Genomic DNA, 17,267 nt, shown 5'->3' on the forward strand with positions numbered 1-17,267 from the left:
CTGGGTGGGCTCCGGCATCAGCAAGAGCATGGTCCTGACGGTCAAGAGTGAGTCTGACCCGCAACTGGAGCACGGCCACACGTTCTCAACCACACACTAGGGCGAAAGTTAGCCTAGCGGTAACGGCGTCGGGCCAGCAAACGAAAGGTCGCTTTGTTCGAGTACCTGAGCCGACAAGGTGAACGATCTGTAAACGTGCCCTTGGGCAAGGCACTAAACCCTCGTTTGGTCTAGGAGTGCTGAACTACTAAGGCTGACCATATAAAGCAACACATTTCACCGCACCTACCTGGTTTATGTGGCAATAAAAACACACCGTGCTCTCAACCACACACATACTGGGCGAGTTTGACCGCAAGCTGACCACGCAGTGAGGAACATAAACAAGGTACTTGGTCACTTATCGAAGAAAAGGAGTTATTAAAAATAAGGATTGTTACTCCTCTGGTTCAACAAAGGGGTTTATTTGTTTTAGCTTCATTTAACCAGGCAAGTCAGTTAAGAACAAAGTCTTAATTTACAACGACGGCCGACACCCGGCCAAACCCGGACGACGCTGGGCCAACTGTGCGCCGCCCTATGGATTCGAACCAGGGACTGTGGTGACGCCTCTTCGACCGTTGCGCCACTAGGGAGCCCTAAGGTTTAATATACCTTCCTGGTATAGAGATCGTGGCTTTGCTATTGTATCCCACTGAAGATGGCTGCCGTGTTGGGGAAACACTCTGCTGGGGAAACACTCTGCTGGGAAACACTCTGCTGGGAAAGACTCTGCTGGGAAACACTCTGCTGGGGAAACACTCTGCTGGGGAAACACTCTGCTGGGAAACACTCTGCTGGGGAAACACTCTGCTGGGAAACACTCTGCTGGGGAAACACTCTGCTGGGAAACACTCTGCTGGGAAACACTCTGCTGGGAAACACTCTGCTGGGAAACACTCTGCTGGGAAACACTCTGCTGGGAAACACTCTGCTGGGGAAACACTCTGCTGGGAAACACTCTGCTGGGGAAACACTCTGCTGGGAAACACTCTGCTGGGAAACACTCTGCTGGGAAACACTCTGCTGGGAAACACTCTGCTGGGAAACACTCTGCTGGGGAAACACTCTGCTGGGAAACACTCTGCTGGGGAAACACTCTGCTGGGAAACACTCTGCTGGGGAAACACTCTGCTGGGGAAACACTCTGCTGGGAAACACTCTGCTGGGGAAACACTCTGCTGGGAAACACTCTGCTGGGGAAACACTCTGCTGGGAAACACTCTGCTGGGAAACACTCTGCTGGGGAACACTCTGCTGGGAAACACTCTGCTGGGAAACACTCTGCTGGGAAACACTCTGCTGGGAAACACTCTGCTGGGAAACACTCTGCTGGGGAAACACTCTGCTGGGAAACACTCTGCTGGGGAAACACTCTGCTGGGGAAACACTCTGCTGGGAAACACTCTGCTGGGGAAACACTCTGCTGGGAAACACTCTGCTGGGAAACACTCTGCTGGGGAAACACTCTGCTGGGGAACACTCTGCTGGGAAACACTCTGCTGGGAAACACTCTGCTGGGAAACACTCTGCTGGGGAAACACTCTGCTGGGAAACACTCTGCTGGGAAACACTCTGCTGGGAAAGACTCTGCTGGGAAACACTCTGCTGGGAAACACTCTGCTGGGGAAACACTCTGCTGGGAAACACTCTGCTGGGAAACACTCTGCTGGGGAAACACTCTGCTGGGAAACACTCTGCTGGGGAAACACTCTGCTGGGAAACACTCTGCTGGGGAAACACTCTGCTGGGAAACACTCTGCTGGGAAACACTCTGCTGGGAAACACTCTGCTGGGGAAACACTCTGCTGGGGAAACACTCTGCTGGGGAAACACTCTGCTGGGAAACACTCTGCTGGGGAAACACTCTGCTGGGAAACACTCTGCTGGGGAAACACTCTGCTGGGAAACACTCTGCTGGGAAACACTCTGCTGGGAAACACTCTGCTGGGAAACACTCTGCTGGGAAACACTCTGCTGGGGAAACACTCTGCTGGGGAAACACTCTGCTGGGAAACACTCTGCTGGGAAACACTCTGCTGGGAAACACTCTGCTGGGAAACACTCTGCTGGGAAACACTCTGTAGTTTATGACTGTAGGGATCAGTCTTCAAAAAACACTTTGTGCTTAATCATTAACTGCAATCAATCTGTCGACCCTGCACTGGCCTTCAGTGCACTGGCCTTCAGATAAACTGCTCTTGTCGTGTATGTTAGCCTCTGAGGCCTCTGGCCTGTGTCTAGCCGTAAATAGCAGATTGTCCTCCAGCAGCGACTTTACAGACAGCAGAGACGTTTCCCATTCACTCACTACCTGACTTTATCTTGCTCTCACTCGTTGTTGCTCTAGCTCTGTCCTCTCCTTCGCGCACTTGCTGTGTATGTGTCTCACTCTCTCTCTCTCTCTGTCTCTCTGTCTCTCTGTCTCTCTGTCTCTCTGTCTCTCTGTCTCCCTGTCTCCCTGTCTCTCTCTCTCTCTCTCTCTCTCTCTCTCTCTCTCTCTCTCTCTCTCTCTCTCTCTCTCTCTCTCTCTCTCTCTCTCTCTCTGTCTTTCTCTCTGAGACGGTGTTAGTGTTATTGATTGAATTGTTCCTCTCCTCTGCCTCCCTCAATTCTGTCCGTTTCACTCGGCAGAGAGAGGGAGGAGAGGGAAGGATGAATAAGTGATGAAAACAAAACAGCGGAACTCTCCTTGGATCGATTGTGTGTGTGTGTGTGTGTGTGTGTGTGTGTGTGTGTGTGTGTGTGTGTGTGTGTGTGTGTGTGTGTGTGTGTGTGTGTGTGTGTGTGTGTGTGTGTGTGTGTGTGTGTGTGTGTGTGTGTGTGTGTGTGTGTGTGTGTGTGTGAGGAGTAAGGGAGGAGCTGAAGAGGATGGTGTGTGAGCGATTGAAGAGGTGGAGAGAGGGATAGATGGAGTGCACATCCTTCTGGGTGCTCATTCACACAGTCCGCGTCAAACAGAATACGAGAGGAGAAGGTGTGCAGTTCTTATTAACATTGGCCATAGGTCTACTTTACCGTGCAGAGATACTATCGTGCAGAGATACTATCGTGCAGAGATACTATCGTGCAGAGATACTATCGTGCAGAGATACTATCGTGCAGAGATACTATCGTGCAGAGATACTATCGTGCAGAGATACTATCGTGCAGAGATACTATCGTGCAGAGATACTATCAGAGGTACTTTATCGTTTCCCAAAACATAAACGTCATCTTTAGCGCTAAGATCGTTGTTCCTCCGTTGCCTAATGGAGTAAACCTTTTCCTGCAGTGGGCTAAATCAGAGTCAATCAAAGTGATTCTTGGTAGTCTTCAACAAATCTACTTTGAAACAAAAGTGCACACCTCACACACATGGTTATGGGCTTAAAAAAAAGAAGACACCTGTACCATGTCGGATATTGCATCCCAATATTACACGTTATATACATCGCAGGAGACTGAAATATAACAAAACATAGAAACAACAGATTTAAATAATAATTCTAATGCTATTAATGATAAACTTATGAAAAATATTAGTAACATTCCACCCATGAGGCCACTAGGTCATTGTACTGCAGGAAAATCAAAAAAACAACTTCTCTGGTTGAAAACATCCGATGTGGCATCGATATGAGTCCGGGGGAAAAAAGTGTAAATAGGAACATTTTGGTCATGAAGTTAGTCTCTGAGATTTGCAAGATAATTTGAAAAAATACAAAAAAAACTATGAGGGTGCGTAACAGTTTTCCGTGGGTTGGGTTTATTTTCATCCTGCTCACATGCCCACAGCTGGCAGCACCCAAGTAATCGTCAATGTGGAGTGCAGATGCATGTGACCCGATCATAATTCCCAACAATGACCATGGTCAATTTTGTGTGACTTTGGATATCCCCATGGGTCTAGTTAGGGACCATCAGTAAATTACACAACGTACATGGGCCAATGTTTTAAAAGTTCAATAGCTCCAAATTTCAATGACTGAAAAACCTCAAACCAATGATAAATTGTAGAAATTCATATTCAAACATTGAACGTGTTTAATTCATGAGAAAACTAAAAGGTGTGCAACATGAAAATATTGTCCCATTTACACTGTGGAATATATTGACGGTCCCTAACTAGCCCCACAGATAGGCTATCCAAAGTCAAACCAACGGTGGCACACTAGTCAACTGAAGCTAATTGGAAAAATAAGGCGAATTCCAGACACAAGATGTAGACTTGTTTCAAGTCAAATCTCCTTCTCTGTAAGGAGTGTGTAACTGGCCGCAGGGAAGTCAGGCGCAGGAGAGCAGAATTGGGTAGCAAATGGAGCCCTTTATTACGGCGAACAAACACACGGCACTAAGAACACTAAACAAATATGGGTTGGCAAACCAGTCTGACGTGCACAAATATGTAACAACAAACAATTCCACACACAGACATGGGGGAAACAGAGGGTAATATACATTCAGTCTGATGAGGGAATGTGAACCAGGTGTGCGGGAAAACAAGACAAAACAAATAGAAAATGAAAGGTGGAGCGGCGATGGCTAGAAGACCGGTGACGTCGACCTTCGAACACCGCCCGAACAAGGAGAGGGACCGACCTCGGCGGGAGTCGTGACATTCTCAGTCGCATGTCCTAATGAGGAGGATTGAGACTGAGGCTAAGATGAGCTAACTCACTCTGCCTGTATTTCCCTGTCTGACTCTGTCCCATTATTTCCTCCCGCCATCCATCCCTTCATCCCGCCTTCATTCTTCCCTCCCTCGTTCTCTCTCCAGTCCCAGCAATGATCACGTCGCATCCCAACACCACCATGGCCATTAAGGGCCAGATTAAGGAGCTGAACTGCACAGCAAGGGGGGAATGGCCTATCATCATCCGTTGGGAGCGTGGTGACACGGTCATCGACCCTGACCGTAACCCTCGCTACGCCATCACCACCAGCCCCAACGAGAAGAGTGACGAAGTATTGTCTACGCTGAAGGTGAGTCACACACATATACTGTAGACATATACACACACACACACACAGATGAACACGCACACGCACGCACACACACACACACACACACACACACACACACACACACACACACACACACACACACACACACACACACACACACACACACACAGACAGACAGACAGACAGACAGACAGACAGACAGACAGACAGACAGACAGACAGACAGACAGACAGACAGACAGACAGACAGACAGACAGACAGACAGACAGACAGACAGACAGACAGACACGTACCCATAAACACACAGACAGACAGACAGACACGTACCCATAAACACACAGACAGACACACAGACAGACACGTACACATAAACACACAGACAGACAGACAGACAGACAGACAGACAGACAGACAGACAGACAGACAGACACGTACCCATAAACACACAGACAGACAGACAGACAGACAGACAGACACGTACCCATAAACACACAGACAGACACACAGACAGACACGTACCCATAAACACACAGACAGACACACAGACAGACACGTACCCATAAACACACAGACACATGCACATTCATACTGTAGACACACACACACAGATACAAACATACACACAATATAGATGGGTAGGACATCAGAGACAGCAAATGGAGGAAATGAGATCAGATGAGCTGTGTATGCAAGTGGATTTACAAAGTGTATCTATCTCTCTCTTTCGCTCTCTGACTCTCTCTCTCTTTGTGTGTGTGTGTGCGCGTGCGTAGCTGAAGCCAGCAGAGCGAGGTGACTCGGTCTTCTTCTCCTGCCATGCCATCAACTCATATGGAGAGGGCCGGGGCCTCATCCAGCTCACTGTGCAAGGTCAGTGGGTCAGACACAATCACCTGTAGCAAAGTGTTTTGCAATGGAAAATGAAGTTCAGGTAATTATCCCTGTACGACCAGTCTGTTTCCTTCTGTTTGGTGCCTAGTGAATATACCCCTGTATAACTAACTGCTAAGTGTGACATGAATCTGGAGAGAGAGAAAATCATTACAGGATCACTTTCTTTCACACTATGCTTATGTTCCATTCCCTCTACACGCTTACAATGTGTTTTGCTATCTACAACCTAAATGGGTTGTTTGGCTGTCCCAATTGGAGAGCCCTTCGAAGAACCCTATTGGTTTCCAGGTAGAACCCTTTTTGGTTCCTGGTAGAACCCTTTCTACAGAGGGTTCTACATGGAACCCACAATTTTTCGACCTGGAACTGAAAAGGGTTCTCCTAAGAGTGTATCTTTCTCACCTTACACCTTTCTCGTTTCCTTTCCTTCTCTCCCTCTGTCTCTCTCAGAGCCCCCAGACCCTCCAGAGTTGGAGGTGAGGGAGGTGAAGGATCGGAGTATGAACCTGCGCTGGACCCAGAGATTTGACGGCAACAGCATCATCACCAGCTACGACATTGAGTACAAGAACAAGACCGGTATGCCAGGGGACAGCAGGGGTTCAACTGGGGATTGACTATTAGTCAGTACTGAGAACATAACTATAACCGACTAATGTATCTTCTCTCTTTTGTGTACACACACACACACACACACACACACACACACACACACACACACACACACACACACACACACACACACACACACACACACACACGAACACACAAACATGCATACACACACGCACGATCTGTCTCTCTCTCTCTCTCTCTATCTCACACACTCACACACACACACACACACACACACACACTCACACTCATCAACACACACAGATCCGTGGGAGTTGAAGCATGCCACCCGTAAGATCTCTCCCACCAATAATCAGGCCAACATCGTGGATCTGCACCCTGCCCAAGTCTACAGCATCCGTATGTTCTCCTACAACAAGATCGGACACAGTCAAGCCAGCAAGGAGCTCACCATCAGCACAGAGGAAGCACGTGAGTCCAACAAAACCACACACACACACACACACACACACACACAGACACACGCACAGAGATATCGATGAGATGACCTTGGACTGCACTGAAGAAGAGTGCCTATCTCTCGTTTCCTCCCTCCAGAGCCGGATGGTCCTCCTATGGAGGTTTTCCTCCAGCCTATGACCTCACAGAGCATCCGCGTCACCTGGAAGGTAAAACCATCTGTCGATTAAAGATGATCAGAAACACCATAACACTATGAAACCTAGAATCACATCATGATCACATATCTAATCGTGCCACGTTACTCCCCCCCCCCCCCCTCTACAATAAAATACAATCAATGTCAATGTTTTCCTCTTTCATTCTCTCATCCCTCTCTTCTCCCTCTCTCCCTCCTCCAGGCCCCCAGGAAGGAGCTTCAGAACGGGGTGATCCGGGGTTACCAGATCGGTTACCGTGAGAACGGGCCGGGCAGTAACGGCCAGTATAGCATCGTGGAGATGAAGGCTACGGGGGACAGCGAGGTGTACACCCTGGACAACCTGAAGAAGTTTGCCCAATATGGAGTGGTGGTCCAGGCCTTCAACAGGGCCGGCACAGGCCCGTCCAGCTCTGAGATCAACGCTACCACACTGGAAGATGGTAGGGGACATGCAACAAAATCCTTTGTCGGTGTTCTGATTTATTTTCTTAGGAACCCTGATGTAGGCATGTTGGAGTAAAATAGTCCAAATGGACTGTTCTTACACTGTTCATACGAGTCAGACTTTCACAGAGACAGAGATAGAGTGCCAAATATGCCTGATCCCTCTGCCATTGTCACCCTCCTCACCTCATCTTTGAACATTCCCAAATGATTCTTTCCCCTTCGCTATGATTTGTTTTAGATATCTCCCGTGTTACTTCATCTCTAACCTCTCTCCCTGTCTCTCTCCCCCATCTCTCTCTCTCCCCCATCCATCCCTGTCTTTCTCTCTCTCTCTCTCTCCCCCATCCATCCCTGTCTTTCTCTCTCTCTCTCTGTGTCTGGTTGATCTCTAGATGGGCGTCTCTCCAACACTCCCCTGTGTATGACTCTATCTCTTAATGTTTCTCTCTTGCTATGAAATATGAAAACACACACACCCACACACCCACACACACACACACACACACACACACACACACACACACACACACACACAGTCTCACAGCCTCAGAACACACACACACACACACACACACACACACACACACACACACACACACACACACACACACACACACACAAACACACACACACACACACACACACACACACACACACACACACACACACACACACACACACACACACACACACACACACACACACACACACACAGTTGGCTAAAGCCCCATTGGTCCAGAGCATTGCTCTTCCCAGTGGCTGTCTCCGTGGTGACAGTGATATTGATGGCCATTATGATAATAGTGATAACAACAAGCATACTAAAAATAATTCAAATTAGCTTGTCTCTCTCTTTCTTTTTGCTTCCTGCCGTAATTATCCACAGCTGATCGCATTGTCTCCCTGCTCCCTCTTTTCATCTTTTTCCCTTCCCTCGCTCCCTCTTTCAACTCCCTTCCTCTCCTCCTATACCCTGCTCTCCTCCTCCACTCTGTCTCTCTCGCTCCAAAAGACACCTTTCATTTGTCTCTCTGCCTCGACTCCCTCGCAAGCTGCCTCACATCTCTCTCTCCCACCCACTCTTTCACTCCATTCTCTCCTCCCTTCTTGTCTGTTTCCATGTTTTCCTGTTTCTACTCTGTTCCTCTCCCACTTTTTCTCTCACCTCCCTGTCTCTCGTATCGACCCCCCCCCCCTTGCCCTTTCTCCTCCCTCCCCCTTTGTGTGTATTGTATTCAAGGTGAATGGATAGTAGTAGGTTATGATTGTGTCAGGTCTGGAACATAGTGAATGGTAAGGAATAGGTTATGATTGTGTCAGGTCTGGAACATAGTGAATGGTAATGAATAGGTTATGATTGTGTCAGGTCTGGAACATAGTGAATGGTAATGAATAGATTATGATTGTGTCAAGTATAGAACGCAGTGAATGGTAAGGAATAGGTTATGATTGTGTCAGGTCTGGAACATAGTGAATGGTAAGGAATAGGTTATGATTGTGTCAGGTCTGGAACATAGTGAATGGTAAGGAATAGGTTATGATTGTGTCAGGTCTGGAACATAGTGAATGGTAAGGAATAGGTTATGATTGAGTCAGGTCTGGAACATAGTGAATGGTAAGGAATAGGTTATGATTGTGTCAGGTCTGGAACATAGTGAATGGTAAGGAATAGGTTATGATTGTGTCAGGCCTGGGTCGTTAACGTCTTGATGGCTGTTGGAGTTCAGTCCACTGGGGTTGTGAGCGGAGATGGACACAAACCTCTCATTTCTCTTCTCCACTCTCCCTCCCTCTCCCCCTTCCTCCCCCATTTTCTCCTCCGCAACTCCCTCTCTCCCCACACCAGCTGCAGCTTCCCTGTCGTCGCGGGCCAACTCTCCCTCTTTCACTTCTCTCCCTCTCTCTCTCTCTTTCCGTTCAGTCCGCCTTCACCCACTCATCCTGTTCCTCTCTTTCTCTCACAAGTCCAGATCTGTTCATGCTCAATGGTGGTGTTATTCACCCAGTGAAAGCCCATTGGTCAGTGAGCCAAGGGCAGCTGATAGATAGAAGGGGCACCTGGGAGAAGTGAGACAGAGGAACCGTTTTACGCCAACATCTTCACATCAGAGAGGACATTTATTAATTGAGAGTCATCACTCACATCTGGTGTCAGGTTCGATATTTAGGCTAATCTAGGGTTTGAGTTGTGTTTTTACATATCTTGGTTTACTACTTGGTGTTTAAGGATCTTAAACTTGCGGGGGAGATTTCCTAGACACAGATTAAGCCTAGTCCTATCTAAAAAAGCGCTGTCATTTGTGATTCTTCATTAAGCTTGCTATTAAGTCCAGGACTAGGCTAAATCTAAATCTAAATTGTCCCTAGCTGTGTTTGACATGTAGTATTTTGATGGGTCCTGATAATAATCTCTTCCCCTCCCTCCCTTTTCCAGTGCCCAGCCAGCCGCCCCAGAACGTGCGGGCCATCTCGGTGACATCAGACGAGGCGGTAATCACGTGGGCGGAGCCCCCGCGTCTGACACTACACGGCGTGCTGAAGGGTTACCGTGTGGTCTTCTGGTCCCTCTTCCCCGACGGAGGTGGGTGCTGTGGGGGCCCGACGTTCCCTCTCCCGCACACACGGGCACAAGGCCACACGCAGAGAAACTGTCACTGCTGTGCCTTTCGCATCTGACCTCTGACCCCTCCAACATGAGTCCATGAGTCAACCTCAGGGTTTGACCTTTACCCTTTCAACCCTCAGCCCTGACCTCTGACCGCTACTGATACCTAAGCTGGTTTATGTGCCATACCTTATTGACTGGTCTTCCTTGTCAACAAGATTATTTTCTGGTTAAATAAAACATTTGCTATTTTGTGAATCCCTAAAACCAATCCCAACCACCAGCCTGCCAGTCCTACTACATATTTTCCAAGCAAATGCCAACGAAACCCTAAACTAGCTAATCATACCATAAACCTGAACCAACTCAAAGCAACTCCACATGCGGCGATACTGTATAAGGGCCATGCGCTGCCTTCAGTTTTCCGTCTGTCTCTTTGTGTATGTGTTGGTGTGCTTGTGGTTCTGTTTGGAAAACTAGTCATGAGGACTGATCATATCCTTTCCCAATTTTCCAACTCCTTCCTGCTCTTCCTCTTTTCTTTCCCTTGTCCTTTTGTCTAACCCTATACACTTTTCATTCCATTACCCTCTTCCCCTCCATCTCTCTCTCTCTCTCTCTCTCTCTCTCTCTCTCTCTCTCTCTCTCTCCCTCTCTCCCTGTCTCCCTCTCTCTCCATCTCTCTCCATCCTGCTCCCTCTGTCTCTGTCAGAATGGGGCGAGATGCAGAACATCACGACAACTCGTGAGCAGGTGGAGCTGAGAGGGCTGGAGAAGTTCACTAACTACAGTGTGCAGGTGCTGGCCTACACACAGGCTGGGGACGGGGTCAGGAGTAATGTCCTGTACATCCAGACCCGCGAGGACCGTGAGTACACACACGCCGGCGCCCCCCCCCCCCCCCCACACACACACACACACACACACACACACCAATATACAGTGCAATCGGAAAGTATTCAGACCTCTTGACCCTTCACACATTTTGTTGATTCAATAATGACAAAGCGAAAACAGGTTTTTAGAAATGTTTGCATATGTATTAGAAATAGATAATTGAAATACCTTATTTGCATAAGTATTCAGAACCTTTGCTATGAGACTCGAAATTGAGATCAGGTGCACCCTGTTCCCGTTGATCATCCTTGAGATGTTTCTACAACTTGATTGGAGTCCACCTGTGGCAAATTCAATTGATTGGACATGATTTGGAAAGGCACACACCTGTCTATATAAGGTCCTACAGTTGACAGTGCATGTCAGAGCAAAAACCAAGCCATGAGGTCGAAGGAATTGTCCGTAGAGCTCCGAGGCAGGATTGTGTTGAGGCACAGATCTGGGGAAGGGTACCAGAAAATGTTTTCAGCATTGAATGTACCCAAAAACACAGTGGCCTCCATCATTCTAAAATGGAAGAAGTTTGAAACCACCAAGACTCTTCCTAGAGCTGGCCGCCCGGCCAAACTGAGCAATCGGGGGAGAAGGGCCATGGTCAGGGCAGTGACCAAGAACCACTCTGACAAATATCCAGAGTTCCTCTGTGGAGATGGGAGAACCTTCCAGAAGGACAATCATCTCGGCAGCACTCCACCAATCAGTCCTTTATGGTAGAGTGGCCAGACAGAAGCCACTCCTCAGTAAAAGGCACATGACAGCCCGCTTGGAATTTGCCAAAAAGGCACCTAAAGGACTCTGACCATGAGAAACAACAGTCTCTGGTCTGATGAAACCAAGATTTAACTTTTTGGCCTGAATGCCAAGTGTTACATCTGGAGGAAACCTGGCACCATCCCCACGGTGAAGCATGGTGGTGGCAGCATCATGCTGTGGGGATGTTTTTCAGCAGCAGGGACTGGGAGGTACAGGTTCGAGGGAAAGATGAACGGAGCAAAGTACAGGGGGATCCTTGATGAAAACCTGCTCTAGAGCACTCAGGACCTCAGACTGGGGCGAAGGTTCACCTTCCAACAGGACAAAGACCCTAAGTACACAGCAAAGACAACGCAGGAGACAAGTCTCTGAATGTCCTTGAGTGGCCCAGCCAGAGCCCGGACTTGAACCTGATCAAACATCTCTGGAGAGACCTGAAAATAGCTGTGCAGCGACGCTCCCCATCCAACCTGACAGAGCTTGAGAAGATCTGCAGAGAAGAATGGGAGAAACGCCCCAAATACAGGTGTGGCAAGCTTGTAACGTCATACCCAAGAAGGCTCGACGCTGTAATCGCTGCCGAAGGTGCTTTAACAAAGTACTGAGCAAAGGGTCTGAATACTTATGTCAATATAATATTTCAGTTTCAGTAAATATTTCAGTAAATATACATTTTCTAAAATAAAAAATAAAAAATGTCATTTTGGAGTAATGTGTGTAGATTGCTGAGGGGGAAATGATTTAATGAATTTTAGAATAAGGCTGTATTGTAACAAAATGTGGAAAAGGTCAAGGGGTCTGAATACTTTCCGAATGCACTGTACACACAGAGGCATGTATGCACATGTTTTGAAGGTGTGGCCTAATGCTAGACAAGGTGTGGGAGCCAGGGTTAGTGTGTGAGATGTGAGGGGGATGGATGGATGGCAGGGGGCTGGGCTGGGGTTAGTGTGTGAGATGTGAGGGGGATGGATGGATGGCAGGGGGCTGGGCTGGGGTTAGTGTGTGAGATGTGAGGTGGATGGATGATTGGCAGGGGGCTGGGCTGGGGTTAGTGTGTGAGATGTGAGGTGGATGGATGATTGGCAGGGGGCTGGGCTGGGGTTAGTGTGTGAGATGTGAGGGGGGTGGATGGATGGCAGGGGGCTGGGCTGGGGTTAGTGTGTGAGATGTGAGGGGGGTGGATGGATGGCAGGGGGCTGGGCTGGGATTAGTGTGTGAGATGTGAGGGGGTGGATGGGTGACAGGGGGCTGGGCTGGGGTTAGTGTGTGGGATGTTAGGGGGATGGATGGATGGCAGGGGGCTGGGCTGGGGTTAGTGTGTGAGATGTGAGGGGGTGGATGGGTGACAGGGGGCTGGGCTGGGGTTAGTGTGTGGGATGTTAGGGGGATGGATGGATTGCAGGGGGCTGGGCTGGGGTTAGTGTGTGAGATGTGAGGGGGATGGATGGATGGCAGGGGGCTGGGCTGGGGTTAGTGTGTGAGATGTGAGGGGGTGGATGGGTGACAGGGGGCTGGGCTGGGGTTAGTGTGTGAGATGTTAGGGGGATGGATGGATGGCAGGGGGCTGGGCTGGGGTTAATGTGTGAGATGTGAGAGGGATGGATGGATGGCAGGGGGATGGATGGATGGCAGGGGGCTGGGCTGGGGTTAGTGTGTGAGATGTGAGGGGGTGGATGGGTGACAGGGGGCTGGGCTGGGGTTAGTGTGTGGGATGTTAGGGGGATGGATGGATTGCAGGGGGCTGGGCTGGGGTTAGTGTGTGAGATGTGAGGGGGTGGATGGGTGACAGGGGGCTGGGCTGGGGTTAGTGTGTGGGATGTTAGGGGGATGGATGGATTGCAGGGGGCTGGGCTGGGGTTAGTGTGTGAGATGTGAGGGGGTGGATGGGTGACAGGGGGCTGGGCTGGGGTTAGTGTGTGGGATGTTAGGGGGATGGATGGATTGCAGGGGGCTGGGCTGGGGTTAGTGTGTGAGATGTGAGGGGGATGGATGGATGGCAGGGGGCTGGGCTGGGGTTAGTGTGTGAGATGTGAGGGGGTGGATGGGTGACAGGGGGCTGGGCTGGGGTTAGTGTGTGAGATGTTAGGGGGATGGATGGATGGCAGGGGGCTGGGCTGGGGTTAGTGTGTGAGATGTGAGGGGGTGGATGGGTGACAGGGGGCTGGGCTGGGGTTAGTGTGTGAGATGTGAGGGGGATGGATGGATGGCAGGGGGCTGGGCTGGGGTTAGTGTGTGAGATGTGAGGGGGTGGATGGGTGACAGGGGGCTGGGCTGGGGTTAGTGTGTGAGATGTTAGGGGGATGGATGGATGGCAGGGGGCTGGGCTGGGGTTAATGTGTGAGATGTGAGAGGGATGGATGGATGGCAGGGGGATGGATGGATGGCAGGGGGCTGGGCTGGGGTTAGTGTGTGAGATGTGAGGGGGTGGATGGGTGACAGGGGGCTGGGCTGGGGTTAGTGTGTGGGATGTTAGGGGGATGGATGGATTGCAGGGGGCTGGGCTGGGGTTAGTGTGTGAGATGTGAGGGGGTGGATGGGTGACAGGGGGCTGGGCTGGGGTTAGTGTGTGGGATGTTAGGGGGATGGATGGATTGCAGGGGGCTGGGCTGGGGTTAGTGTGTGAGATGTGAGGGGGTGGATGGGTGACAGGGGGCTGGGCTGGGGTTAGTGTGTGGGATGTTAGGGGGATGGATGGATTGCAGGGGGCTGGGCTGGGGTTAGTGTGTGAGATGTGAGGGGGTGGATGGGTGACAGGGGGCTGGGCTGGGGTTAGTGTGTGGGATGTTAGGGGGATGGATGGATTGCAGGGGGCTGGGCTGGGGTTAGTGTGTGAGATGTGAGGGGGGTGGATGGATGGATGGCAGGGGGCTGGGCTGGGGTTAGTGTGTGAGATGTGAGGGGATGGATGGATGGCAGGGGGCTGGGCTGGGGTTAGTGTGTGAGATGTGAGGGGGATGGATGGATGGCAGGGGGCTGGGCTGGGGTTAGTGTGTGAGATGTGAGGGGGGTGGATGGATGGATGGCAGGGGGCTGGGCTGGGGTTAGTGTGTGAGATGTGAGGGGGATGGATGGATGGCAGGGGGCTGGGCTGGGGTTAGTGTGTGAGATGTGAGGGGGTGGATGGGTGACAGGGGGCTTGGTTTGGGTTAGTTTGTGGGATGTGAGGGGATGGATGGATGTCAGGTTTAGGAGGCTGAGGTTGCTGATTAATGCGTCTTTGTGCTGTGATGTGCCATTACCAGCACTAATGAGAACTAAGCCAAAGGGTGTGTGTCTGGGGGTCCAAGGGTGTGTGTGTGTGTGTGTGTGTGTGTGTGTGTGTGTGTGTGTGTGTGTGTGTGTGTGTGTGTGTGTGTGTGTGTGTGTGTGTGTGTGTGTGTGTGTGTGTGTGTGTGTGTCTGTGTGTCTGTGTGTGCGTCTGTGTGTGCGCGTGTGTGTGTGCACGTGTGTGTGTACATATGCATCTATGTGTCTATGTGTGTGCATGTGTGTGACCAGCTCAGCACCCAGCACAAGGAGAGAGATTAATTATTTGTGGTTTAGAGAGAATACATTTTGTGCTTACACTGGTGGGCTGTGGATTACGTCCGCTTCTCTTCTCCTCCCTGGGGCAAAACAGAGGTGGGGGCCGGGGTTTGGAGACAGAGGGAAGGAGGGACTAAAGAGAGGAGAGATTCTCAGAAGTCTTCTTTCAGAGAAGGCCTTTCCTCCATTCCTCTCTCTCTCTCCCTGCCCTCTGTCTTTCTCTTATCCTCTGCTTTCTCTCTGTGAATGTCTCTGTGCATGTGTTCTCAGACTGCCTTCGTGTTTCTGTGTGCGTTTGTGTCTGTGCGTTTGTGTCTGTGCGTTTGTGTCTGTGCGTTTGTGTGTGTCTGTGTGTCTGTGCGTTTGTGCGTGCGTTGGTGTTTGTGGGTGTGTGTGTGTATTTGTGTGGGTTTTGTCAATGGGTTTTGTCCATCTCACTCACTTGGAGGGTCCCTCGGCATGGATTGTAATACAGTCTCCTCTGAATGTGTGTGTGTGTGTGTGTGTGTGTGTGTGTGTGTGTGTGTGTGTGTGTGTGTGTGTGTGTGTGTGTGTGTGTGTGTGTGTGTGTGTGTGTGTGTGTGTGTGTGTGTGTGTGTGTGTGTGTGTGTGTGTGTTGGCCAACTGAGTGTTCCACCTCGTCTGATGTCGGTTGACAGTGTGTCCAGGGGCACCATCTCCACATACGTCCAAGAGAATTCTCTCTTTTCTCCCTCTCTTTCATTGTATTCGTCCCGCTCTCCTTCTCTCTGCCCCTGGGTCTGTCTTCTGCATATGGAGTACTGACTGGAGTGGAATTGTGCAAACGCCTCTCTCTCCCTCTCATACACACACATGCACAGAACACACACACACACTGTCTCAGCCTCTCACGTACACGCACACATTCAAGTGTGTGTACATGTGTGTCCTTATTCCAAAGCTACGCAGTGGGTCTCGTCCTCTCTGCCTACATGTATTGATCTATCAGGATGGTCCACTAGTCAAAAACACAAGTAGCTCTCCGCTCAAGACAAGAGATTGGACTGAACATTGGACTCCCGAGTGGCGCAGCGGTCTAAGGCACTGCATCTCAGTGCTAGAGGCGTCACTACAGACCCTGGTTTGATTCCAGGCTTTATCACAACCGGACGTGATTGGGAGTCCCATGAGGCGGCGCACAATTGGCCCAGCGTCGTCCGGGTTAGGGTTTGGCCCGGGTAGGCCGTCATTGTTAATAAGAATTTGTTCATAACTGACTTAACTGAAAATACAAATATATATACACTACCATTCAAAAGTTTGGAGTCACTTAGAAATGTCCTTGTTTTTGACAGAAAAGCTACTTTTTTGTCCGTTAAAATAACATCAAATTGATCAGAAATACAATGTAGACATTGTAATGTTGTAAATTACTATTATAGCTGGAAACGGCTGATTTTTAATGGAATATCTACATAGGTGTACAGAGTCCCATTATCAGCAGCCATCACTCCTGTGTTCCAATGGCACGTTGTGTTAGCTAATCCAAGTTTATAATTTTAAAAGGCTAATTAATCATTAGAAAACCCTTTTGCAATTATGTTAGAACAACTAAAAACTGTTGCTCTGATTAAAGAAGCAATAAAACTGGCCTTCTTTAGACTAGCTGAGTATCTGGAGCATCAGCATTTGTGGGTTCGATTACAAGCTCAAAATGGCCAGAAACAAATAACTTTCTTCTGAAACTCAGTCTGTTGCTTCTTTAATCAGAACAACAGTTTTTAGCTGTTCTAACATAATTGCAAAAGGGTTTTCCAATGATTAATTAGACTTTTAAAATGATTAGCTAACACAACGTGCCATTGGAACACAGGAGTGATGGTTGCTGATAATGTGCCTCTGTACGCCTATGTAGATATTCCATAAAAAATCGACCATTTCTAGCTACAATAGTCATT

The 17,267-nt window shown here is 49.4% G+C and overlaps 1 protein-coding gene across 1 annotated transcript in view; it reads left to right on the plus strand.

Moving 5' to 3' along the window:
* Positions 1-17,267, plus strand: part of LOC129831616 (cell adhesion molecule DSCAML1-like) — a gene marked incomplete at its 5' end in the record, with an annotated part of 114,128 nt that overhangs the window by 63,936 nt on the left and 32,925 nt on the right. Inside the window, 8 exons of the mRNA XM_055894958.1 lie at positions 4,799-5,004; positions 5,761-5,857; positions 6,332-6,460; positions 6,761-6,928; positions 7,055-7,125; positions 7,318-7,558; positions 10,000-10,146; positions 10,883-11,038. Coding sequence (XP_055750933.1) covers positions 4,799-5,004; positions 5,761-5,857; positions 6,332-6,460; positions 6,761-6,928; positions 7,055-7,125; positions 7,318-7,558; positions 10,000-10,146; positions 10,883-11,038 — 1,215 coding nt within the window. The remainder of the gene's footprint in view (positions 1-4,798; positions 5,005-5,760; positions 5,858-6,331; positions 6,461-6,760; positions 6,929-7,054; positions 7,126-7,317; positions 7,559-9,999; positions 10,147-10,882; positions 11,039-17,267) is intronic.

Source organism: Salvelinus fontinalis, chromosome 33, assembly GCF_029448725.1.
Source record: "Salvelinus fontinalis isolate EN_2023a chromosome 33, ASM2944872v1, whole genome shotgun sequence".
In the NCBI taxonomy this organism is placed as follows: Eukaryota; Metazoa; Chordata; class Actinopteri; order Salmoniformes; family Salmonidae; genus Salvelinus; species Salvelinus fontinalis.